The 25,608-nt window shown below is 45.2% G+C and overlaps 1 protein-coding gene across 2 annotated transcripts in view; it reads left to right on the forward strand.

Annotated features, from left to right (window-relative positions):
* Positions 1–25,608, forward strand: part of LOC129711361 (ephrin-A5-like) — a 425,862-nt gene that overhangs the window by 398,471 nt on the left and 1,783 nt on the right. The window contains exons 3-4 of one of the 2 annotated variants that reach the window (XM_055658969.1): positions 17,247–17,312; positions 20,356–20,427. In XM_055658969.1, the coding sequence (XP_055514944.1) occupies positions 17,247–17,312; positions 20,356–20,427 (138 nt within the window). The remainder of the gene's footprint in view (positions 1–17,246; positions 17,313–20,355; positions 20,428–25,608) is intronic. The other variant, XM_055658967.1, reaches the window with a different exon arrangement.

Genomic DNA, 25,608 nt, shown 5'->3' on the forward strand with positions numbered 1-25,608 from the left:
TTAAGGGCTTGGACACGCTAGAGGCAGGAAACATGTTCCCGATGTTGGGGGAGTCCAAAACCAGGGGACACAGTTTAAGAATAAGGAGTAAGCCATTTAGAACGGAGACGAGGAAATACTTTTTCTCACAGAGAGTGGTGAGTCTGTGGAAATCTCTGCCTCAGAGGGCGGTAGAGGCAGGTTCTCAGGATACTTTCAAGAGAGAGCTAGATAGGGCTCTTAAAAATAGCGGAGTCAGGGGATATGGGGGGAAGGCAGGAACGGGGTACTGATTGGGGATGATCAGCCGTGATCACATAGAATGGCGGTGCTGGCTCGAAGGGCCGAATGGCCTACTCATGCATCTATTGTCTGTTGTCTATTGTCTAACTTGACCTCCCAACTTCTGTACTCAATACTCTAACTGTGAAGCCCAATGCGGCAATTCTTTCATCTTGACGAAGGTGAGGGAAAAGGAATCAATGGTTTCGATCAACATGGTTGTTTCTTGACTGTCCACTTGAAATGGCCTGAGTTGTCATTTGGTCCAAGGAGAAGAGGAATTGGCAATTTGCATCCTTCTGTGAAGAAGTAAACATACCTTTCTTAATCAAAGATGTCTATATGTGTAACAAGAGACTCCAATTGCTAGTTTACACTGAGAGTACTCACAAAATGCTGGGGGAACTCAGCGGGTCAGGCAACATCTCCAGAGAAAAGAATGTGACGTTTCGGGATGAGACCATTCTTCAGACTGGGAGTCAAGGGAGAGTGAAGCTAGAGTTATATTTACGGAGAGTTATGTAAACTAGATACCTCTAGATACCTCACTCTCTCAGGAGTGGATGTGGAGAGGAAGTTCCCACTAGTGGGAGAGTCTAGGACCAGAGACCATCACGTCAGAATACTAGGACGTACTTTCAGAAAGGAGAGGAGGAGAAATTTCCTTAGTCAGAGGGTGGTGAATCTGTGGAATTCATTGCCACAGAAGGCTGTGGAGGCCGTCAATGGATATTTTTAAGGCAGAGATTGACAGATTCTTGATTTGGAAGGGACTCGACCCATTCTTTCTCTGCAGAGATGCTGCCTGTCCTGCTGAGTTACTCCAGCATTTTGTGTCTACCTTTGGTTTAAGCCAGCATTTGCAGTTCCTTCTTGCAGACTCTTGATTAGTACGGGTGTCAGGGGTTACGGGAAGAAGGCAGGAGAATGGGGTTGGGAGATAAAGATAGATCAGCCATGATTGAATGGCAGAGTAGACTTGGTGGGCCGAATGGCCTAATTCCGCTCCTCTGACTTATGAAGGTATGAAGCACCCACACCTATCTTCCTCTTGAGCTGCCTGCATTTGTGAAACGGAAAATAAAGTATTGGCCTGGTTAAAATAAAACAGCGTGGATTACTCTAAACTGGGAGTGCAGCAGAAATTTAGCTGAAGGTAGACACAAGAAGCTGGAGACAGGCGGGACAGGTAGCATCTCTGGGGAGAAGGAATGGGTGATGTTTTGGGTCGAGACCCTTCTTCAGCCCTTGTTGTTCTTGTATCTATCAAGCTCTATGAAAATGTGCGAGCTTTAATTTTTAGTGAATTTGGGAAAGGACAAATCCTATAATTAATAATTGGAGACAATTCTATGTTCATGCTCTCTCCAGATGGAGTGGTTTATAAGCTGCTCCGAGCCCCGCTGTGGGTGGAGGCTCATTGGAGTTGATTGTGTCTATAGGGGTTTTCACCAAGGAGTAGATTTGATGGGCCAAATGGCCTGATTCTGCTCCTTGGACATTTGAACTTATCAACGTATCTCTTTTGGTTGCAGGAGAAAGTACCTGGGGAGGCGATGGTATGGATGAGGCAAGTGATGAGTGAATGAGTGCTGCTCTTAATTTGATATTCTTCTATCAGGACTCCCCGCACCGTCCAGCGAATGCTACAGGAAAACATCGTAAACTGATATTGTTAATTAACTGCTGGTAAATATTTAACGTGACCTCCTGTACGACAGAGAATATCAGATATGAGAATTTCAGATGTGCCCATAACGTGGTGGGCCAAGTGGTTTAGTTTAGTTTAGTTTAGAGATACAGCGCAGAAACAGGCCCAACAGGCCCACCGAGTCCGTACCGACCAACGATCCTCGCGTAATAAGACTGCCCTGCACACACTAGGGACGATTTTTTATATGAACACCAAGCCAATTAACCTACAAACCTGTACGTCTTTGGAGTGTGGGAGGAAACCAAAGGTCTTTGAGGAAACCCACGCAGGTCACGGGGAGAATGTACAAACTCCCGTAGTCAGGATCAAACCCGGCTCTCTGGCGCTGTAAGGCAGCAACTCTACCGCTGCACCACTGTGCTGCCCACCAATGGTATCCTTATCACGTGCCAATGAACAAATCCAACTGATTAAATAATAGGGCTACCAATTAATGACTATGAGCATCTTAAGTTCAACCATAAAAATGCATTTTTAATCTTAAAGGCTATTATCTGTAAAGATAACCTTGAAACTACAGGATCAATGTTCCTTGTCTCCGTCAGGGAAGGGAATCTCTTTCTTACCCAATTTGGCTTATCTAGATTAGACTTTAGAGATACAGCGTGGAAACAGGCCCTTCAGCCCACAGAGTCCGTGCTGACCAGCGATCACCCCACATACTAGCACTCTCCTATACTAGGGACAATTTACAATTTTACGGAAGCCAATTAACCTGCAAACCTGCACGTCTTTAGAGTGTGGGAGGAAACCGGAGCACCCGCAGGAAGCCCACGAGGTCACGGGGAAAATGTAGAAACTCCGTTACAGAGAGCACCTGCGGTCAGGATCGAACCCGGGTCCCTGGCGCTGTGAGGCAGCAACACAACTGCTGCGCCACCGTGCCGCACAATATATGACACAGTATCAACAATGTGCTTACTGCTGATTACCCTGGACACAGACAGGGATGAGGAAAAATTGCTGAACATGACATATCCAAGAACAAATAATGAAGTCAATGTAAATTTCATAAACTAAGACTTGAACTGGCAAATTATTCTCCACCAAGCTTAATGCAGTGCCTTGACACTCTCACAGTCAGAATAATCATGTACAGATTAGTTAGTCGGCTTTTTAATCCTGTTTGCCGAGAGAATGGATGTTAATGCATGGTAATAGTTTGTGCTTCTGTACAAGCTGTCCCACCACAGTTCAATAGCTACATCACAACTTCCCCGCTAATGGCCATAATGTCCCAATATGTCTGATGATGAGATCAGGGGCTGCTGAGCTGATTAAACCATTGCCTTTCCGCTTTATGTTTTAATGAGCTCGCTGTCCCCTCTTCCAGCTCCAAACACTGAAGCGGTTATTATTTTAAGAATAATTAATCTGGAAGTAATATTCAAATTAAGTTTTAATCAGCGAGTTTTTAAATTAAACCTGTTGGGAGCCAGCTCCTGTCTGTCTTGATAGGGAACGGGCATCAGGTAACATCAGAGTTGCCGCAATTGGGGAGATACTTGGGCCTGAGATTAATGAAGGGAAGTGTGAAGGAGATAGCAAAAGTCATTTAGCTGTGGGATGTAGCCTGCACTCCACTCTGCCGGAGAATCTGCTCCATATGTTATTCACGTTATTCCCTTTATCCTGTATCTGTGCACTGTGGACGGCTCGATTGTAATCATGTCTTGTCTTTCCGCTGAGTGGTCAAAGGCTTTTCACTGTACCTCGGTACACGTGACAATGAGCTAAACTCAAACTCAAACGTACTAAATATATGGGCGGCACAGTGGCGCAACGGTAGAGTTGCTGTCTGACCCAGGTTCGATCCTGACTACTGCTGTCTGTATGGAGTTTGTACGTTCTCCCTGTGACCCCGTGGGTTTTCTCCAGGTGCCCCGGTTTCCTCCCACACTCCAAAGGCGTACAGGTTAGTAGATTAATTGGCTAAATTGTCCCATGTGTGAATGATAGTGCTGGTCAGCGCAGACTCAGTGGGCCGAAGGGCCTCTCTCCATGCTGTATCTCTGACGTCTAAAGACTGAGAAGCCAGTGGATTGTCCTAAAAGTCCATCTGCCCAATTTAAGTTATAATGGGGAGGGAATCTGCCTGCCTTGCCTGTTCTGGCCTAATGTGACTAATCCCACAGATGGATGGTTAAGGGCATTGCAGAGAAAACAAACCAAAGTCTACCCAACCTCTCCCTCTAGCTAACACCCCCAAATCCAGGCATGATTCTGGAAAACCTCCTCTGCACCCTTTCCAAAGCCTCCTCATCCTTCCTGTAAAATGGGGCGACCAAAACTGCATGCAATACTCCAAATGCAGCCTAACCAAAAATGCATCATGACTCCCTGGCTCTTATACGCAATGTCAGCCCCAGGGCAGATCCCAACGGAGCTCCACTAGTCACTGACCTCCAACCGGGATATTGTCCTTCCACCACAACCTTGGTTTCGCCGATATATAGGAGTCCACACTGAGAACTACGGACACAGCAGATACCTCCTACCTTTTCTGGCAGCTCCTTCCATATTCCCACCACCCACTGTGGGTAAGGTGGAATCAGATATAGTTGTTACTGTTAGACAGCATTGGACAGGCACGTGGATAGGCAAAGCATTATGTACACACCTAATCTGGGCAAATGGGTTTGCTGCAGATTGTCAGAAGAATCAGCATGGGCAATGATGGGCCGAAGGGCCTGTTTTTATGCTGTACAATTCTATTGAGTGAACTTAAGGCCATAAGGGATGGCCATTCTGCCCATCAATTCTACTCCACCATTTCATCATGGCTGACCTCTCTCCTTCCAAACCCCATTCTCCCCATAACCTCTGACACCTGTACTAATCAAGAATCTATCTATCTCTGCCTTAAAAGTATCCACTGACAGCCTCCACAGTCTTCTGGAGCAGAGAATTCCACAGATTCACCACCCTCTGACTATAGAAATTCCTCCTCATCTTCTTCCTAAACGAACATCCTTTAATTCTGACGCTATGGCCTCTAGTCCTAGACTCTCCCACCGGTGGAAACATCCTCTCAACACCCGCTCTATCCAAGCCTTTCACTATTCTGTACGTTTCAATGAGGTTCCCCCTTGATGTGCATAAATGAATCTGTGTGTTCCCTGCATTCGTAAAGCAACGGCACTGTATATCAGCAGCTGGAAGTGCTTTAAGGTTACGTGTAGGACACGACATTCTTTTTTTCCCCCTAATTCCATGTCATTTAATTATTTCATTGATTAAGTGGGCCAACATCAAAACCAATTAGTGTTGAAGAAATGGTAATTGTAAATAACAAATAAACAATCAGTGAGAGTATTGAGTACATGGTTTCAACCTCAGAGCTGGAGACAGACCTCTGAGCCTGTCCCACTTGGGCGACTTTTCTGGCCGCTACCGGCGACGGTCAAGTTGCCGGCAGCCGCCTTGAAAAACCGGCAACTGGAACGGCGACTGTCAGAGTGCAACACGCACACACGCACACACACACGTCGCAGGCGGGAGACAGGGCAAGCGGGGGGAGCGCTGTCTGAAATTCACACGGTGCAAAGCCAAGGTGATACAGACACACACCGCGATGTTCAGGAAGGTTGGCGCTGTAATTACACATTGCACGGTAAGTCCGTTAAAAGAGAGGGGAGAGTGGGGGGAGAAGGAGTGGAGACAACTTTTAGGAAGCCAGAGATACACGGCTGTGAAGCTCGGCAGACATTTACCGGTTGGTTATCCTTGGTTCTGAAAACTACAGCTTACGTTTTTTTTCCCAATGCGCCAATGAAATTCACCGGTCAGCACCAGCTACAACCTACAAGAACCTACCAGAACCTTCCACCTCCTGGCAACCCACCTACGGCACGAGAATTCTCGCTACTCTCCACGGTGGCTTCATTCTAGTCGCCGCTAACTTTTCAACATGTTGAAAAATTTGTGGCGACCATAATGAGGCCGCGACTAGTTCCCAGAATGCGGGAACTCTTCACGACCATGAAGGCGACTCCCCGGCAACCACCCGCCAACATGTGGCGACTGCACAGTCTCCGGCAGTCACCTAAAAAGTCGCCAAAGTGGGACAGGCCCATTATGCTTTTCAGCCTTCCCTTGTCCATCACGGACTCAGAGGGCCGAAGGGTCTGTTTCGCTAAACTAAACTAAAAGAATATGAAAAAGAAATGATTACAATTATGCTTCTCCTCCGTAAGTAATTGATTTTCATCGCACTGTATCGCCCGCCATGTACCCAGGCCCGATGCACAGATATCCATTGCCAATGTCCTTCTGATTTTCATAATGAAATCTTCAAAGTCATTTGCTGCATATGTGACCTGTAAGATTATGACGCTGAATAGCTGTCTGGTGCCTGAATCTTGTGACCTGCTCCACTGTGGAATTCATGCTGTGTGAGGCACAAGGGGGAGCCCACATTCAGGCTCCGCGTCAGGCAGGGTGGAGGCAGTATGACTGACCCCTTTAACGGCAGGGACCTGAGGTGGTCAATGCCTGATCGCTCAGAACTAAAACCGAATTGTGAAAGGCCTGGATAGAGTGAATGTGGAGAGGATGTTTCCACTAGTGGGAGAGTCTAGGACTAGAGGTCATATAGAGCCTCAGAATTTAAGGATGTTTCATTAGGAGGGAGATGAGGCGAAATATATTTAGCCAGAGGGTGTGTGATCTATGGAATTCAGTGCCAAGTCAATGGATATCTTTAAGGCAGAGATAGTATGAATCTTGATTACTACGGGTGTCAGGGGTTATGGGGAGAAGGCAGGAGAATGGGGTTAGGAGAGAGACATCGATAAGTCTTGATCGAATGGCAGAGTGGACCTGATGGGCCGAATGGCCTAATTCTGCTCCTATCACTTATTAACATGAAAAACATCCCTCAACCCTGTTGAAATCAAAATGAAAGAAAAGATATCAACGGATTTATTGAGAAATTGCATATTTTCTCTCCAAACTAAATAAAGAGCCTCATCAATGGAGCCATTCATTATCCAGACATTAAAGAGACAGTTTGATCATTTGGAACTTAATTTACAAAGATATGCAACAATCTGGCATAAAATACTCATTGCGTGTAATAATGCCATTTCAATGTTTTATTGATACATATTTCTGCAATGTGTAATGAAATAACAGCTGTCATGATTTTTTTTTATCGCAATGCATTATATAACTTGAACCAATATTCTTAATGCAACTTTGATCTGGCAATGATTAGATCAATCAAAACTCGAAACAGACCAAGTAACACAAACGTGGCACTGCATACTGTGTTGAATTTGCTGCAGAGAAACAGACTATTCATTCAAAATTGTGCCATAATAGTACCAAGTACAGAAATGCTGGAAGAACACAGCCAGTCAAGCAACATCTGCGGAAAGAGAAACCGGTCGACCTTCTGAGTTGGAGACCCTTCCTCAGAATTGGAGGGGCGCGGAGGGTTGTTTACAAAGCGGAGATGGTAGGAGGAGTGAGGTAAATAACAGATACCTCAGGCGGCATGGTGGCACAGTGGTAGTTGCTGGCCAACAGCGCCAGAGGCCCCGGTTCGATCCCGACTACGGGTGCTGACTGTACGGAGTTTCTACGTTCTCCTTAAAGAACATACATGTTTGTAGGCTAATTGGCTTGGTAGAATTGTAACTTGCCCCTCGTGTGTAGGGTAGCGTTGGTGTCCCAGGTGATCGCTGGTCGGCACGGACTCTGGGCCAAAGGCCTGTTTCCGCGCTGTGTCTCTAAACTAAACTAAAAAATACTAGGTAGACAAAAGTGCTGGAGAAACTCAGCGGGTGCAGCAGCATCTATGGAGCGAAGGAAATAGTCAACGTTTCGGGCCGAAAACCCTTCTTCAGACAGAGAGCCAGAGGAGTTTAGTTGGTGTATGGATCTGCCAACAAAACAAAGACATTCTTACTGCAGCTTTGCAAGCCCATTAATGCAATAACAAATAACGATACAGTAATCAATAATGCTACAAATTAATAATCAGCTATACAAGAACAAAACCTAAGTCTGTAGTGCAACCAAAGCAAAGTCCGTAGTTGATCGTAGTTGCTGAGGTTAGTCTTATGCAGTGTTCCAGACATTGATGGTTGCTGTGATGAAGCTGTTCTTGAACCTGGAGGTCACAGTCTTCAGGCTCCTGCACCTTCTTCCCGATGGTAGAAGTGAACTGAGAACGTGGCCAGGGTGGTGTAGGTATCTGATGATATCAGCAGCCTTTTCGGAGGCAACGCTTGCTGTAGATCCCTTCGATGGTGGGGAGGTCAGAGTCCGCAATATCTACCACTATTTGCAGCCTCCTTCGTTTCTGTGCGTTCAAGTTACCTGACAAGATGCAGAAGTGGAATAACCGGACATGGCGGGATATGGGCCATATGCAGGCAAGTGGGACTAGTGTAGGTGGGACATGTTGGTCAATGTGGGCAATTTGGGCCGAAGGGCCTGTTTCCACACTGTATGACTATGATTCCAGTGTAGAGGTGATCAATGCTCAGCATGGACTCGATGGGCCAAAGGGCCTGTTTCCACACTCTATGACTCTATTAAGGGCCTGTCCCACTTTCACGACCTAATTCACGACCTTTTTTACTCGTGGACATTTTTCATCATGCTAGAAAAAACGCCCCGACCTACTTGATGCCACGAGTACCTACGACTAGCATCACGACCTGCTGCGACCTACCTACGACCTCCTACGACCTCGTGACGACCATGCTGCGAGTGTGAGCCAAGGGCAAACTCGGCAGAGGTCGTGAATTAGGTTGTGAAAGTGGGACAGGCCCTTTAGTCCAGTTTACAGGCGATCGATGGTCAACGTTGACCCGGTGAGGCGATGGGCCTGTTTCTCCGCTGCACCACTAATTTAAACACTCATTGTTCAGCTTGTCATTAAATACGTATAGAATCAGCTCACAGAAGTTTTAATTGGACCATAGTTAAACGTTAGCATGATGGAGACAAGGCTATCATGAAAGTAGAGTCTGTTGCTATAAGTATATAAAGTCTCACCTATATTTGAATGGCATCCACTCCTCCACTATACATTGTTTTAGACATTAACCTGTTTTTTTTCTAAAGAGTTCGTGTCACAGATATGGACTGTGGTTGACCCACTGCGGCCCGCTCCTCATGTAAATTCCCCGCTGCCCCTACAAAGTCGGGGAGTCGAATGAATTTGAAGCGTCGCGGTTCGATCGGCGGCAACTCTTTGAAGAGGGGATTGACCTTTGACATTCCGGTTGTTCATTCTGGTCAAAGGGGAGAAACAAAATGGCTCTCACGGGCATCTTGTTTGTGGGAACACGGAGAAGTCCTGCCAGCGGCCACAATACAAAGCAGCTGGTGGATCCCCCCCCCCCCCCCCCCCCCAGTACATTGCTCACGTTGAACGCCCTCCGAGGGGCATACATACGCCTTTAAGACATCCAACCTCATTCAGTAAGAGGAACCTGAATTTCCATCCAGCTACATTGTGCTGCTCTGCCCCAGAACCAGACAGAGAGAGCAACTCCCTTATCTCCGGACAAAGACGGTGTCTATCAGACCTGTTCTTACAGACATCCCAAGCGACTACAAAGCAACGCGAAGGACAAAAACTAAATGCATCTGGTCTCGCTGGATGAGTGCACTCTTGCCTTGCTTTGTTCCTTCTCCTTTTTCTCCCCCTGTTGAGGTCCAATGCACACGGTTTAGCCAGAGATTGACATCTGCACCAAATCCTTTCAGAATTCACAAATACTTTAACCCATTTCCAGCCGTACACCATGTCACTTTGCCGCAGTGAATGCAACACGTCAAGTTTCATCTCACTGCTTCCAAGGTCGTTGTTACATGACCTTTTCGTTGGACTCTTGTCAATTCGAAAGCGTTGTATAAATATGCAAGCCGTCTCACTTCTGCTCTGCCTTAAACCACCAAGACCATCCATATTGTGTCCAGGAGGGAAATGAGATGCACCTGTTTTTACCAAGGTGGTTAAGATTTAAAATTTCCTTCAGTATAAATCTGCACCTATTCCTTTAAGTCATCGGCCCCGGGTCGATGGCACGATGGCGCAGCGGTAGAGTTGCTGCCTTACAATGACAGGGACCCGGGTTTCGATCCTGACCACGGGCGCTGACTATACAGAGTGTGTACGTTCTCCCTGTGACCGCGTGGGTTTTCTCTGGGTGCTCCGGTTTCCCCCCACACTCCAAAGACGAGCAGGTCTGTAGGTGAATTGTCAAATCAGGAGAGTTTATTGTCATGTGTCCCAGATAGGACCATGAAATTCTTGCCTTCTGTAAATTGCTACTAATGTGTCGGATAGAAGTGAGACACAAAAATGTGGAGCAACTCAGCGGGTCAGGCAGAATCTCTGGAGAAAAGAAATAGGTGACGTTTCGGGTCGAGACCCTTCTCCAGACTGAGAATCGGGGGGATGGAAGTAGTGTACGGGGTGATCGCTGGTCGGAGCGGATCGCTGGTCGCTGCGGACATGGCGGGCCAAAGGACCGGTTTCCACGCTGTTTCTCTAAAGTCTAAAGCCTGAAAGTCCAAAAAGTTATTGTACCAGTTCTAATGGGCAAAGTTATACTAAAGGGCCTGTCCCACTGTTCGAGCTAATTCAAGAGTTCTTCCGAGTTTCCCCTGATTCGAACTCGGAGAATTATGGTAATAGCCACTCGTAGCTGCTCGGGGCACTCGTGGACATTTTTCAACATATTGAAAAATCTTCACGAGCTTAACGTGTTTCCCGAGTACCTGCCGTTAGCGTTACGAGCCGCTAAGAGACGTCCCGAGCTCCGACGTACCCGCTACGTACATTCTACGTGCTTACCACGAGTTTGATTTTTGTTTTATCTCGGGAGAGCTCTTGAATTACCTCGTACAGTGGGACAGGCCCTTTCCCGTGGCTTCTAGCTGTTCTAACACATTTGGTTTCTCCTTAACATGCAACAACGAGCCACATGCAGACACAATGTATGTCTGGGAAGTCTATCAGGGATAGGCATGCAACAAAAACTCTCTTTGTCCCTGTACGTTTGGCCAGTCCTACAGGTGATTACAATCCCCTTTACAATGGGGTATTCCTAACTGGAAGGGCAATGGTCAGCTTTCTTTTTGCTTTTTCATTTTTTTTTAATTGTCTCAGAGAGGTAGCGGTGTGGAATGAGCTTCCAGTGGAAGTGGTGGAGGCAGGTTCATTGGTATCATTTAAAAATAAATTGGATAGGCATATGGATGAGAATGGAGGGTTATGGTATGAGTGCAGGCAGGTGGGACTAAGGGGAAAAAACATTTGTTCGGCACGGACTTGTAGGGCCGAGATAGCCTGTTTCCGTGCTGTAATTGTTATATGGCTATATGTTATATGTTAATGATTTATATTTTTTTGTTTTTTTCTTATTTTCTCAAAATGATGACGTTGATTGTTTGTGGTTGGAACGTAAGAAGCCAAAGCTAGAGGAGGATAGTGGGGTCTTCAAACATGCTCTACCATTCAGTCAATTCACACATCATCTTATCATGGCCACAACAGCTCCAGCTCTCTCTCTCTCTCTCTCTCTCTTCCTGGATCTCTCTCTCCATCCATCCCTCCCTCACTGTCTCTCTTTCCCTTTCCATTTTCACTCGCTCTCTTCCTCTCCTTCCCTTCCTCTCTCTAACCCCTTTCTGTCCTCCTCTTTCTCTCTCCCTCTCCCCCTCTCTCTCACTCTCTCCAGCTTTCTCACATTCTTTATCTTTCTCTTTCCCACACTCTCTCTCTTCCCACACTCTCTCTTTTCCCTCCCTCACTCTCTCTACCCTCTTCCTCCCTCCTCCCTCTGCACCCTCTTTCTCTCTACCTCCACTCTCTCTCTCTCTCTCTCTCTCTCCTCCCCCCCCGTTTAAAAGTCTGTCATATTCTGCTTTATGTAAGGGAAGGGGTAGTGGAGGGGATAAATGCAAGTCAGGTAAGGCACAGGAAGAGATGAGGGAGCATCACGGGGAGAAAACGTACAAACTCCGTACAGACAGCACCCGTGGTCAGGATCGAACCCAAGTCTCTGGCGCTGTGAGGCAGCAACTCTACCGCACGGAATGGGGAGTGGGGGGATGAGGGGTAGCTAGCATCACCAACAGCACCACAACCGATGGAGAGGATAAAATTGAGGGAGGAAAAAATGGAAGAAAGATTTTTATTTGAAGCTATTCCAGAATTAAAGAGAGGAATTATGAAATGGGTAATTTAGAATGTTAAATATTTAATAAATATAAGCAATTACACTAAGGTTTCCAATCTTTAGTTGCTCATATTTCAATGGTTCTATTATTAAAGCTATTATTTTGAAAAGAGATGTTCTCGGTGAATGTCTCATCAAATTACATAAAATATTAAATAGTATAGATAAGATAAACTGAGGTTATTGTATCAAAGTAAGACACGAAAATAGAACATAGATGGAAATTAGTAGAAAGTAAATGAGGGGGTTCATTAGGGGGTTTGTAGTCATTGAGGCAGGACTAGTTTAGAGATACAGCGCAGAAACAGGCCCTTCGGCCCACCGAGTCCGCACCTACCAGCTATCACCTATACACTAGCACTTCCTACACACTGGGGACAATTTACAGTTTTATACCAAAGCCAGTCAAACTACAACCCTGTACATCTTTGGAGTGTGGGAGGAAACTGGAGCACCAGGAGAAAACCCACGTGGGTCACAGGGAGAAAAAAACTCTGTACAGGTAGGGAGACTGACAAAAACCTCCGGGAACTGCACGGAAACCTTGGGTGTGGCGCAAAGTCTCCAGAGGTTTCCGTTCAGGTTTCCTAAGTGGGACAGGGGCATAACTCCAGCATTTTGTGTCTACCTTCGATTTAAACCAGCCTAAACTAAGCACCAACCTTTCACTCAACATGGACAAAACCAAGGGTTTTTGCATGGGTGTGTGAGTTTACAGCAGTGCTGGACTGTGAGGCACTGAGTTGTATGGTCAGCATTGCAGTCAGGAACAGCGCTGCGGGATCCATTTTGGATGGTACTGTAAATAGAACTTGGATGTGGTAAGTAATAATACTACTGGGACTATAGTGGTGCTGTGCAGTCTACAATGTGAGGTCTGTCATGAATTGCACTGTTAGATCGTACAGACATACAGGACGGAAACAGGCCCTTTGGCCCAACCTGACAATGATACCCCATCTGGGCTAGTCCCATTTGGCCACTTTTCCCTCTAAACCTTCCCCATCCATATATCCGTCTTGTAAATGCTATTATAGACCCTGCCTCAATTACTTCCTCTGGCAGCTTGTCCCATACACCCACCACAATCTGTATGAAAAAGTTGCCCCTCACATTCCTATTCAACCTTCTCTCTCCTGAAACCTATGTCCTCTGTTTCTTGATTTCCCCTAACCTGGATAAAAGACTCTGTGCATTCACCCCATGATCCTATACACCTCTATAAGATCAATGCCTCAGGTTCCTGTGCTCCGAGGAATGTCTTAGCCTGGCTAGCCTCTCCCCATCGTTCAAAGTGTCGAGCCCTGACAACATCCTCGTAAATCTTCTCTGCATTCTCTCCAGCTTAATGAGCCCTTTGCTCCATCTATTGCCCTTGGCTTGATTGTGTTAATGCACAGTATATCCTACCTCTGTGCTGTTATCAGGCAACTGAACGGTCCTGTCATCAGCTGGAGTGTAGTCCTAACCCAGTTCCCAACCTCATTGGAGACATTTGAACTATCTTTAATCAGACTTTCTCAGGTTATCTTACACTATATGGTGTACTCGTTATCCTGTATCTGTACACTGGATGGCTTGATTGTAATCAGGTATAGTTTAGTTTGCTTTAGTTTAGAGGTACAGTTTCGGAAACAGGCCCTTTGGCCCACTGAGTCCGTGCTGACCAGTGATTCCCCACACTCTAGCACCATCCTGCACACACTAGGAACAATTTCACAAATTAACTAAATTTCACAAACGATTAACCCACAAAACTGTACATCTTTGGAGTGTGTGTGTGTGATGAAACCGGAGTTCCTGGAGAAAACCCATGCAGGTCACGAGAAGAACGTACAAACTGAATACAGAGAACGCCCGTAGTCAGGATCGAACCCGGGTCACTGTCGCTGAAGAGCAGAAACTCGACCGCTGCACCACCGTGCCGCCCACTGTAGTGTTGACTAGACAGCACGCAAACAAAAGCTTTTTACAGTACCTCAGTACATGTGACAATCACAAACTAAACTAAACTGAACTAAATAATAAATCTAATCCTAAGCCTTAACATCCTTACTACTCATGCCAATAATGCATGGTTCTATGGGATCTATAAAGATTGGTGCAGTATGATCAATAATTAATTATGTTTTAGATCTGATAATGAATAGTGATGGGGGGGGGTGTAATTATTTGGCGTTTTTACGGAATGATGCAGTGTGGTCTCCAACGTGTGGTGCAGTGGACTCTCTAGTGAATGGGGCAATGGTATCTCGAATAATTGGTGCTGTTGGGCTTCTTTACTTTAGTTTAGTAAGACAGCACCAAAAGAGGCCCTTCGACCCATCGAGTCTGTGCAGACCAGCGATCCCTATACTATAACACTGCCCTACACATACTAGGGACAATGCACAATTTTGCCAAGCCAATTAACCTACAAACCTGTACTTCTTTGGAATGTGGAAGGAAACCGAAGCTCCCGGTGAAAACCCACTTGGTCACAGGGAGAACGTACAAACACTGTAAAGACAGCAGCCGTGGTCAGGATCGAACTGGCGTTTCTGGTGCTGTAAGGCAACAATGCCACCAAGCTGACCCTAATATCATATACCTTCTTACAAGTGAGGCAGAGTGGTTTGTAATGAATGGTGAAGTATGGTGTCTGTTAGTTAATGCTCTAGGGAACGTGATGAATGGTACAGTGGGAAATGTAATGGTGTCATGGCGTGGTGGGTGTTTCTAGTAGCTGATGTTATTGGATCAATTATAATTGATAATAATTAGGGGCCGTGAGCGTGAATAGTCTATAAGGTGCCCAGTGAATGATGTACAATCAGTAAGGATGGTCTATAAGACATGGTGCTATGGGGTTTAGTTTTAGTTTAGTTTAGTTTAGAGATACAGCACGGAAACAGGCCCTTCGGCCCATCGAGTCCGTGCCGACCAGCGATTGCCGCTCAGTAACATTATCCTACACGCACTCGGGACACTTTACAATTTGAGGAAAGACATTCTCGCCATAGAGGGAGTACAGAGAAGGATCACCAGACTGATTCCTGGGATGTCAGGACTTTCATATGAAGAAAGACTGGATAGACTCGGCTTGTACTCGCTAGAATTTAGAAGATTGAGGGCGGATCTTATAGAAACTTACAAAATTCATAAGGGGTTGGATAGGCTAGATGCAGGAAGATTATTCCCGATGTTGGGGAAGTCCAGAACAAGGCGTTACAGTTTAAGGATAAGGGGGAAGTTTTTTAAGACCGAGATGAGAAAATCATTTTTTACACAGAGAGTGGTAAATCTCTGGAATTCTCTGCCACAGAAGGTAGTTGAGGCCAGTTCATTGGCTATATTTAAGAGGGAGTTAGATGTGGCCCTTGTGGCTAAGGGGATCAGAGGGTATGGAGAGAAGGCAGGTACGGGATACTGAGTTGGATGATCAGCCATGATCATATTGAATGGCGGTGCAGGCTCGAGGGGCCGAATGGCCTAGTCCTGCACCTATTTTCTATGTTTCTATGTTTCTTTGTTTACCAAAGCCAATTAACCTACAAACCTTCTCGTCTTTGAGATGTGGGAGGAAACCGGAGCACCCAGGGAAAACCCACGCAAGTCACGAGGACGTACGAACTCTGTACAGAAAGCACCCGTGGACAGGATCAAACCTGGGTCTCTGTCGCTGTGAGGCAGCAACTCTACCGCTGCGCCACCGTGACGCCCAGGTCTAATGGTGGAATGGGGTAGCTAGAGAATGGTGCAATAGAGAGCAGGCCAGCGTGTATATGAACAATGGTACACAAAAATGCTGGAGAAACTCAGCGGGTACAGCAGCATCTATGGAACGAAGGAAATAGGCAACGTTTTGGGCCGAAACGTTGCCTATTTCCTTCGCTCCATAGATGCTGCTGCACCCGCTGAGTTTCTCCAGCATTTTTGTGTACCTTGGATTTTCCAACATCTGCAGTTCCTTCTTAAACACTTTGTATATGAACAATGCTGTGTACTCTACAATGAGGGATACAGAAGGGTTATAATGAATGGTGTAGCGGGCTCTCTAATAATTAGTTGGATAGGGCCCGTAATGAACGGTGCCAGGGGAACCATAATGAATGGTGTCACTGGGTCTCACATAATTGATGTTATCGGATGTACAGCGCAGTGGGTCTTAATCAATGGTGCTATAGGTTGTACAAAGAATGATGCGCTCTCGGTAGCAATGTGGTCCATAATGTATGGTGCTGTGGGGCTCTAATAATGAATAAAGGTTGTGCTCCACTATGACTGATGCGGTGGGTCTATGATGAATATCGCTGTGTGTTTTATAATGAACCTATAATGCCCTAGTTCATAATGGATAGCGCTGCTATATCCTCCATGGACAGCAGGTAAGGTGGCCTCTCCCTCTTTTTCTCCCCAGTAATAGTTCAACTTCTCAGCAACCAATGTGGCAATCTGATGAAGCAATAGTCTTAAAGGTGAAGGAAGGAAGTGCAGACGAATTTAGACCCAGAATGCTGGAGTAACTCGGCCAGCATCTCTGGATAGAAGGAACGGGTGACGTTTTGGGTTGGGACCCTTCTTCGGACTGAGAGTTCGGGGGAGAGGGAAACAAGAGATATGGAAGGTGTGAAAATGTAAGATCAAAGGGGATGAAGTTCAAGGAAAATGTGGGATAGATCGTTGTTAGCTGGGGAAGGTGACAACCAGGCGTGCAGTGTAAAATTTAATCAGGTCGGAGAACTAGGATGGGGGAGGGTTGGAGAGGGAGTGCAAGGGAAGTTAGAAAAATCAATACTCATACCACTGAGTTGTAAGCTGCCCAAGCTAAATACGAGGTGCTGTTCCTCCAATTTGCAACACCCATTCCTTCTCTCCAGAGATGCTGCCTGTCCCGCTGAGTTACTCCAGCATTTTGTGCCTCTCTTCGGTCTCAAAGGTGAGTTGGACAACAATATGGCTCAGAGTGAAACTACACACCTAAAGCACGGAGATACTTACAGTCATCGCTGGAGTATGATTTATAATGGCCAGCGTAATTGTTTATTAGCACTACTAACCATCTCTCATTGTTTCTTTTTCAGCATCTCCTCATCCTAACATTATTGGGAAGCCCTGCTTAAAGCTAAAAGTATATGTCAGACCAACAAGTAAGTCACGTGTGCCTGCAGCATTGTCTTCACTTTACCTGTTCCACTCAGGCATGCACTGTAATTGTTACTAAACCAATGAGTTGCCAAAGTAGCGCAAGATCGAAATAATTATTGTGCTAGAATTTCTTCTTCCCTCACTGTTTCTACTGCCATTTTCTTTCACTTTATTTCATCTTCGCTGAATTCCTTTGATTTTAAAGCCAGATTAAATACGTTGCTACGAAGATTTTTTTTTTAAATTGGCCTTTTATAACAATAACACAGCTCCTTGGGTGGAGTGGAGCCGGGATGAAATGGAAGATTAGACTAGCGTGGACTCTTCTCAAAATGTAGGACAAAATGTGATGAGATTGACTTTTTAATTGGGCTTTTTGAGCAGTGACTGAGCTCGGTAGACGGTAGGATTTCAACACCGGATGAGTAATGGACCTTTAGATGAATTTGGTATATTGGGAGTGTTCAGGGAATGGTGTAAACTGCGTAGGGATGAGGATGATTGCAATGAGACAACTGATCTGACTGTAACTAAGGTAGACAAAAATGCTGGAGGAACTCAGCGGGTGAGGCAGCATCTACAGAGAGAAGGGATAGGTGACGTTTCGGGTCGAGACCCTTCTTTAGACTGATGGCAACGTTTTGGGTCAAGACCCTTCAACAGACTGTAACTAAGTCTCTTTAACTGCACTAATCAGAACCATTCAAAATGTTATCTGGCCTTTTTTTTATGTCAGTAGTGCCAAAATAAGATCAGTTAATTGATCAGGTTAGCTGTGATGGATGACCTGAATGCTATCAAGAGTAGGATTAGGGGGATGTTTACACTAAATAGTGACCATAAAATAGTTGATTTAGAGATATGTGCAGCTCGTCAAATACACAGTTGTTTGGCATCCATAACCTTGCATAACATGAAGTTATATTTGGATATAAGGTCCCTGATGGTATTAGATGTAGAAGCCTCCCCTTTGAGCTATCTCGGTCTGGAGTTCAAGTTCATAAGCGTAAGAAGCAGAATTAGGCCATTCTGCCCATCGAGTCTATTCTGCTATTCAATCATGGATGATCAATCTCTCCCTCCTAGCCCCATGCTCCTCATAACCCTTGACACCCGTACTAATCAATAATCCATCTCTGCCTTAAAAATATCCATTGACTTGGCTTCCACAGCCTTCTGTGGCAATGAATTCCATAGATTCACCACCCTCCGACCAAATAAATTCCTCCTCGTCACCTTCTTAAAGGAACGTTCTTTAATTCTGAGGCTATGACCTTTGGTCCTAGACTCTCCCACTAGTGGAAACATCCTCTCCACATCCACTCTATCCAGGCCAATCATTATTTGGTAAGTTTTAATGAGGTCCCCCCTCATTCTTCTAAACTCCAGTGAGTAGAGTTGGTTGAAGTGACTCAGTCAAGCATTGTTAAGATAAGATTGAATGGTTTCTTGAGCCTAGACACTGGAGTTAAGGAGGAAGCGTAAGATAGGTAGTATTTTACTCCTTCAAATATCGATTGGGCCAGAGGCAGGGAATACAAAAATGAAGATCAGCAATTATTGGTTACTATATTATGTTACATTTAGGGATTAAAACAAACTGCAAATGCAACAGGTAGAAACAAGGAACTGCAGGTGCTAGCTTAAGAGAAAGGAGACACAAAGTGCTGGAGTAACTCAGTGGTCAGGCAGCATCCTTGGAGAACATGGATAGACTACAGACTTTAAAGATACAGCACGGAAATAGGCCCTGCGGCCCACCGAGTCCGCACTGACCACCGATCACCCCATACATTAACCAATACACACTAGGGGCAATTTTGATTTCACAATTTACCAAAGCCAATTAAACTACAACCCTGTATGTCTTTGGAGTGTGGGAGGAAACCAGAGCACCCTGAGAAAGCCCACATGGGTGACGTTTCAAGTCAGTTATGGGGAGAAGGCAGCAGAATGGGGTTTAGAGGGTAAAATAGATCAGCCATGATCGACTGGCGGTTCAGATTCGATGGGCCAAATGGTTTAATTCTGCTTCTATGACTCATGCGAACCTTCTTTGTCTGGAAGAAGGGTCCTGACCCGAAACATCACCTATCCATGTTCTCCAGCGATGCTGCCTGAGTCTGATCCACTGAGTTACTCCAGCACTTTGTATCTATTTTCTTCAAAATTATAAAAGGACTGGACAGGCTCGATGCAGGAAAAATGTTCCCAATGTTGGGCGAGCCCAGAACCAGGGGCCACAGTCTTAGAATAAAGGGGAGGCCATTTAAGACTGAGGTGAGAAAAAACTTTTTCACCAGAGAGTTGTGAATTTGTGGAATTCCCTGCCACAGAGGGCAGTGGAGGCCAAATTACTGGTTGGATTTAAGAGAGAGTTAGATAGAGCTCTAGGAGCTAGTGGGATCAAGGGATATGGGGAGAAGGCAGGCACGGGTTATTGATTGGGGATGATCAGCCATGATCACAATGAATGGCTCGAAGGGCCGAATGGCCTCCTCCTGCACCTGTTTTCTATGTTTCTAGTACAGGTATTGCTTTTCCAAGGGCAGGTATTTAGATGATGGTCTGCTTCTACAGGAGGACTCTAGGGTCAGATTCAGCTACAGGACAGGCTTGACATAAGCATTGAGTTGTAAAGAGAGGTAAACAGCTAGCTTCTAGCTCTGTTTCACAACGAGGTTTCACAACACTTTAAGCCCACGTTTAAGCAGATGATATTAGTTAGGCCTCGCAGTGTTGCTTAAGGCAGAGCCTGATGTGTTCATGATCTCAAAATTAAAACCAGAGGAACCTCACGCAACCCTACAGTTTTATGATTAAAAGACAGTGTCCATTAGGTGCTAGTTATTTCCACCATTACATTGGGAAACGTATAATACTTTTTCCCCTCATGTTTTTTTTTAAAACTTTTTTTTTTCGAAAGGCTGTAGTTTTCTTCAGTAACGGGGGGACTTGTAAACAGGATCCCTCTGCTCATTAACCCTATGCTCTGAAAATCACCCTCACACTGACACACAGCTACTGTTTCTATTTCTGTCTTAGACAGTTGTATGGAAGCAGTAGGCTTGAATGAAGGTGATTTCGATGTAAACAACAGTTCAGTTGAAGCTTCAGGTCAGTAATATCACAGTGCCTCATCTTCCCTTCACCCGTGTCCCCCTCCCTCCCCCCTCTCCTCCTTCCATTTCCCCATACGCCTCTCCTCTGCATGTCACGCCCAGGTTTATTGCTCACCTTTGAAAAAGCCACCAAGTTAGACGTTAAATCCAAGATACAAATTATGAATGAGAAACCAAAAGGGGTCGATTGGTGGGATCGAAAATGAGCCGTGATTATCATTAATATGTGTTATTTTTATGACACAATTTAAACACCAAGAGAACTATAATTCCTTGATCCCTCTCAAGATAATAAAGCAATAATCCTGGTCGTACTTGCATCAATCTAATCGTATTGATTAGATTTATAATAATCTTTTTGCTCTTTCTTTATCAACCATTTCTAATAATGGAGTACAACAAGGCTTGGCTGACAAGTAACTGTGTTGTATTCTCCAATTATTACGAGGTTCGGCTGTTCAGCTGAGTTTTAAGATGTCTTGTTTCCTAACTGTCAAAGCATAATTATTTTATTTCAGATATTATTTCTGATTTTTTTTTTTGATCTATCAGCCAACATCAGATCCACCGATTGTGTGACATTTGTCTTGTGCGACTAAACATCCCAATTCGAACCAAGGGGATAAGCGGCCATTGCTTTGAGAATGTGCGGATATTAATGTGTACCTTTTTCGTTTTGCCTTTATGAATGAAGGTGTTGGATGGTGGGGGGAGAAGGAAGAAGAACCATCGGGACTTCATTGAATACTTTTGTAACGTTGTCGGCACCCTTCACGCGGCGACTATTTGCATACTTGCGTATTGTATGCAAAACAAAGAATTTCACTGTACCAAGTACAAGTGACAATAAAGTTGCACTCAATCAATAAAGTAGCAATCAACAATAAAGAAACATTCAATCAATCAATCAATCAATCAATTAATCAAACAATCAATTAATTGATCGATCGATCGATCAATCAACTGACCAATCTAACTATTGATCAATCGATCAATCACATGATCTATTGATCAATCAATCAATCAATCAATCAATCAATCAATCAATCAATCAATCAATCAAGTGTTAAAACAAACAGATCAGAATATTAAATAGTGGGATTGTGTTGAAAGCTGCAAAGATGGACACAAAGTGCTGGAGTTACTCAGGAGGGTCAGGCATAATCTTTGGAGAAATAGGATGGGTCGGGACCCTTCTTCATACTTGCAAGCTGCAATGTACAAAGGAGAACCCTGTGGGATAGCAGGAAGGACCTCTAACTCACAACGGGGCACATTTGGGGTAGTTTGAGGGCTTTCTAACCCTCCACGGGACAGTATGGGACACTATTTGGGAGAATATGAGGGCCCTCTAACCTTCAAATGGTCTCAGTGGGAGAGTGTCGGTGCTCTCAAACTCACCATGGGTTTATGTGGGAACATCTAACTCAGGATCAATTTGAATGGGGGAACGTTAGAACACTCTAATCCTCAACAATACTTGGGAAAGCATGGCGACCTCTCAACCTCAATGGAAGAAGTATATGGAGTATAACCTCCCTTGGACAGAGCCCCTGCTCAATCACCAAGTTTGAGGAGATGGCTAAACCTCACTTACATTCAATGGGAGAATATGAGGTCCACATTCATCCTTAATCAAGCTCAAAAAACAAGTCTAAAGGCTGCCTAATCCTCAACAATGTGGTTTGAGAGAGAGTTTAGGCCGCTATTCCTCCAGCAAGCCCTGTGAGGTGAGGAGACTTTGACCCTTGATCAGATGGTCGACTTTTGATCCTAAAATAAAATGCAGAATTAGTTCATGCAAGATGAAATGCAATATTAATATGAAGTTAAAAAGTGTAATATTAATACAAAGTTATTGCTCGTGTTAGTTTTGGAGAAATTTAAATTGTAATGGAACATATGTGCCCCTAACTCACTCTAGACAACTGGGCCCCAACCTGGGTGTAAGGAACATTTAGTTTGTAGAAGAAGCCAGTCCTTGGTGCTATGAGGCAGCAGTACTACCCATTGCGCCACTGTGCCGCTTGTACAGGTGGGAAATGCCGACTGAATCGTAGGCCCCAGGCAGCACTGCATTCACACAGCGGCAGAGACTCGGTTCAATCCCGACCTCGGATGCTCTCTGCACGGAGTTTGTACGTTCTCCCCGTGACCGCGTGGGTTTTCTCCTAGTACTCCAGTTTCCTCCCACATTCCCAAGACGTGCAGGTTTGTAGGTGAATTGGCTTCTGTAAATTCCCCCTTGTGTTTCAGATGCGAAAGTGGGATATTACAGAACTAGTGTACAGGCGATTGTTGGTCAGTGCAAACCCGGTGGGCTGAAGAGCTTGTTTCCTCGCTGTATCTCTAAACTAAACTAAACTAAAACGTGATTGATAGTCATTCCTCACTGTAGCTCTCGGATCAAGCTAGCATGTCACCAGCCTCTTTGCTTTAGTTTAGAGGTACAACATGGAAGCAGTCCCTTCGGCCCATCGAGTCCATGAGCTATCTTGACGGGTTGCCATGGGTTCCCCAACTGGTAGTGCTGCTGCCGCCTCACAGAGCCAGAGGCCCGGGTTGAATCCTGACCTCAGATGCTGTCTGTGCGGAGTTTGCACGTTCTCCCTGTGACCGCGTGGGTTTCCTCCGGGTGCTCCACTTTCCTCCCACAGCCTAAAGAGGTGCGGGTTTGTAGGTTAATTGGCCTCTGAGAAAGTGGGATAACAAAAACTAGTGTGGATGGGTGATCGATGGTCGGCGTGGACTCGGTGGGCCAGAGGGCCTGTTCCCATGTTGTATCTTTCAGCCAATCAATCAATCAATCAATCAATCAATCAATCAATCAATCAATCAGCCATGATCTTATTGAATAATGGAGCATACTCAAGAGCCTGAATATTTCTCATGTACATATATTTCTTCTTTAATCTTTGCTGCAAAATATTTTTTTTAATTTAGTTTAGTTTAGAGACACAGCCACTCTATGTTCCCTAAAACTTTCATTTTTGTCATGGCATATCATATACAACTTCTGAATAATTGCATTAAAAATACTTAGTGTATTAAAAAAAATCAACTTGAATTTGAATTCTTGTTTAGTTCAGCTTAAAAATACAACGCAGAAACAGGACATTCGGCCCACCGTGTCCGTGCCGACCAGCGATCCCCGTACACTAGCAATGTCCTACATACTAGGGACAGTTTGCAGTTTTTATCAAAGCCAATTAACCTACAAACCTGTACATCATTGGGGTGTCAGAGGAAACCCATACAAAATGAAAACGAAAACCCAAAACTCCACACAGACAGCAGCCGTCGTCAGGATCGAACCTGGGTCTCTGGCACAGTAAGGCATCAGCTCTACCCCTGCGCCACCATGCTGCCCTGTATTCTAATGCCCCTGTCCCACTTAGGAAACCTGAACGGAAACCTCTGGTGATTTTGCGCCCCACCCAAGGTTTCCGTGCGGTTCCCGGAGGTTTTTGTCAGTCTCCCTACATGCTTCCACTACCTGCAACCTCCAGCAACCACCTGCAACCTCCGGGAACCGCACGGAAACCTTAGGTGGGGCGCAAAGTCTCCAGAGGTTTCCGTTCATGTTTCTTAAGTGGGACAGGGGCAAAACTGACATACAATCAGCTCCATGCAGGAAGGTGCACTGAGTCTCCCCTTAACCCATCGGTGGGATTTCCTGAATCTCGGCATTAACACTGAATCGGATCAAAGGTTGCCAAATCTAAAATCCCTTCATAAACCACAATTCGTGTGGCCTGCCTGAGACTCGAACTCCTCTGCGTCTTTAGGTTGGAATTAAAATGGCCGTTTTAACCTCTGCATCATCTGAGAAAACTTTTAAGAAGTGAAACAGATTTCTGACTAATTTTAAATCCTGAACTTTGGAATAAATCCTGTTTTCTTTAATCTTACTATAAATATTTTTAACATGTACCATACTGTAATTGCTAACCTTCGTGGAGCCTAATCTCTCATTATACATTGAAAAGTGCTCTAGGAATCTGGTCTAATGATGCCTCATGAACAGAGGAAGCTGACACTAATTTGCTCGCTAGTTAAATGCTTGCAGAGCATTATCAATAACCAGTGACATTTTTTAATAACATTTAACTTTTGCCGGATAATGAGATAAAGGTGAATGATGGAGCGGGTGCTTCTGTGGAGGAGGGAAGCGGAGAGCTTATTAGAGTAGGAGCCAAAAAACCCCCGTCTCTTTCATCAACTCAACCTGCCTCCAGCCCCTTCACCAGTAATGGTAATGCTTCCATTGACTCCACAGGCATAGAGTCATGCAGCACGAAAACGATCCCCTTCGGCCCAACTTGCCCAGCCCGACCAAGATGCCCCATCTACACTCGTCCCACCTGCCAGCATTTGCCCCGTATCCCTCTAAACCTGTCCTACACATGTACCTGTCCTAATGTCTTTTTAATGTTGTTACAATACCTGACTCAATTACCTCCTTTGGCTGCTCGTTCCATACACCCACAACCCTCAGTGCAAAGAGTTGTCCCTCAGGTTTCCATTGAATCTTTCTCATCTCACCATAAACATATGTCCCCTGGTTCTTGATTTGCCTACTCTGTGTAAAGGACTCAGTGCATTCACCCTATCTATTCCTCTCATGATCCCCTTAAATGTTGTTAGAGTACCTAGTTGTTGTCAAGGCACTTGTTATAGTCAAGGCTGCAGCTTGGCCTGTTCTTTTGTACAAGTCTCCATGGCCATCTCAAGCATACAACTTTCATTGCTCCACCAATGGCCCTCCTGCTTTCCTCAGCCAAAGTCCTAAGCTTTAAGGGGCTGTCCCACTGCGGCAACCTAATCTGTGAGTTCAGACGTGTTCGCCCTCGACTCATACTCACAGCATGGTCGACACGAGGTCCTATGAGGTGTTTGTAACTCTCCTTCATGCTCGAGAGTGGTCCCCGCATACTCGAGGCCTCAACATGTGGCAAAATGCCCGCGAGTAAAGAAAGGTCGCCATGGAAAAAATCGATACTTTTTACTCGTAGGTTTATTCGAAGTAGGTCGTAGTCGGTCGGCATGTTATTCATAAGTAATCGAAGGTAGTCGTAGATAGTCTTCAACATAGTCGAAGGGAGGTCGAAGGAGGTCGTCTTCACTCTCCACTATTCGGTGTCCAATTTTCCCGAAGCTAGTCGAAGCTGGTCTT

This window comes from Leucoraja erinacea, chromosome 29, assembly GCF_028641065.1.
Source record: "Leucoraja erinacea ecotype New England chromosome 29, Leri_hhj_1, whole genome shotgun sequence".
NCBI classification, from domain to species: Eukaryota; Metazoa; Chordata; class Chondrichthyes; order Rajiformes; family Rajidae; genus Leucoraja; species Leucoraja erinaceus.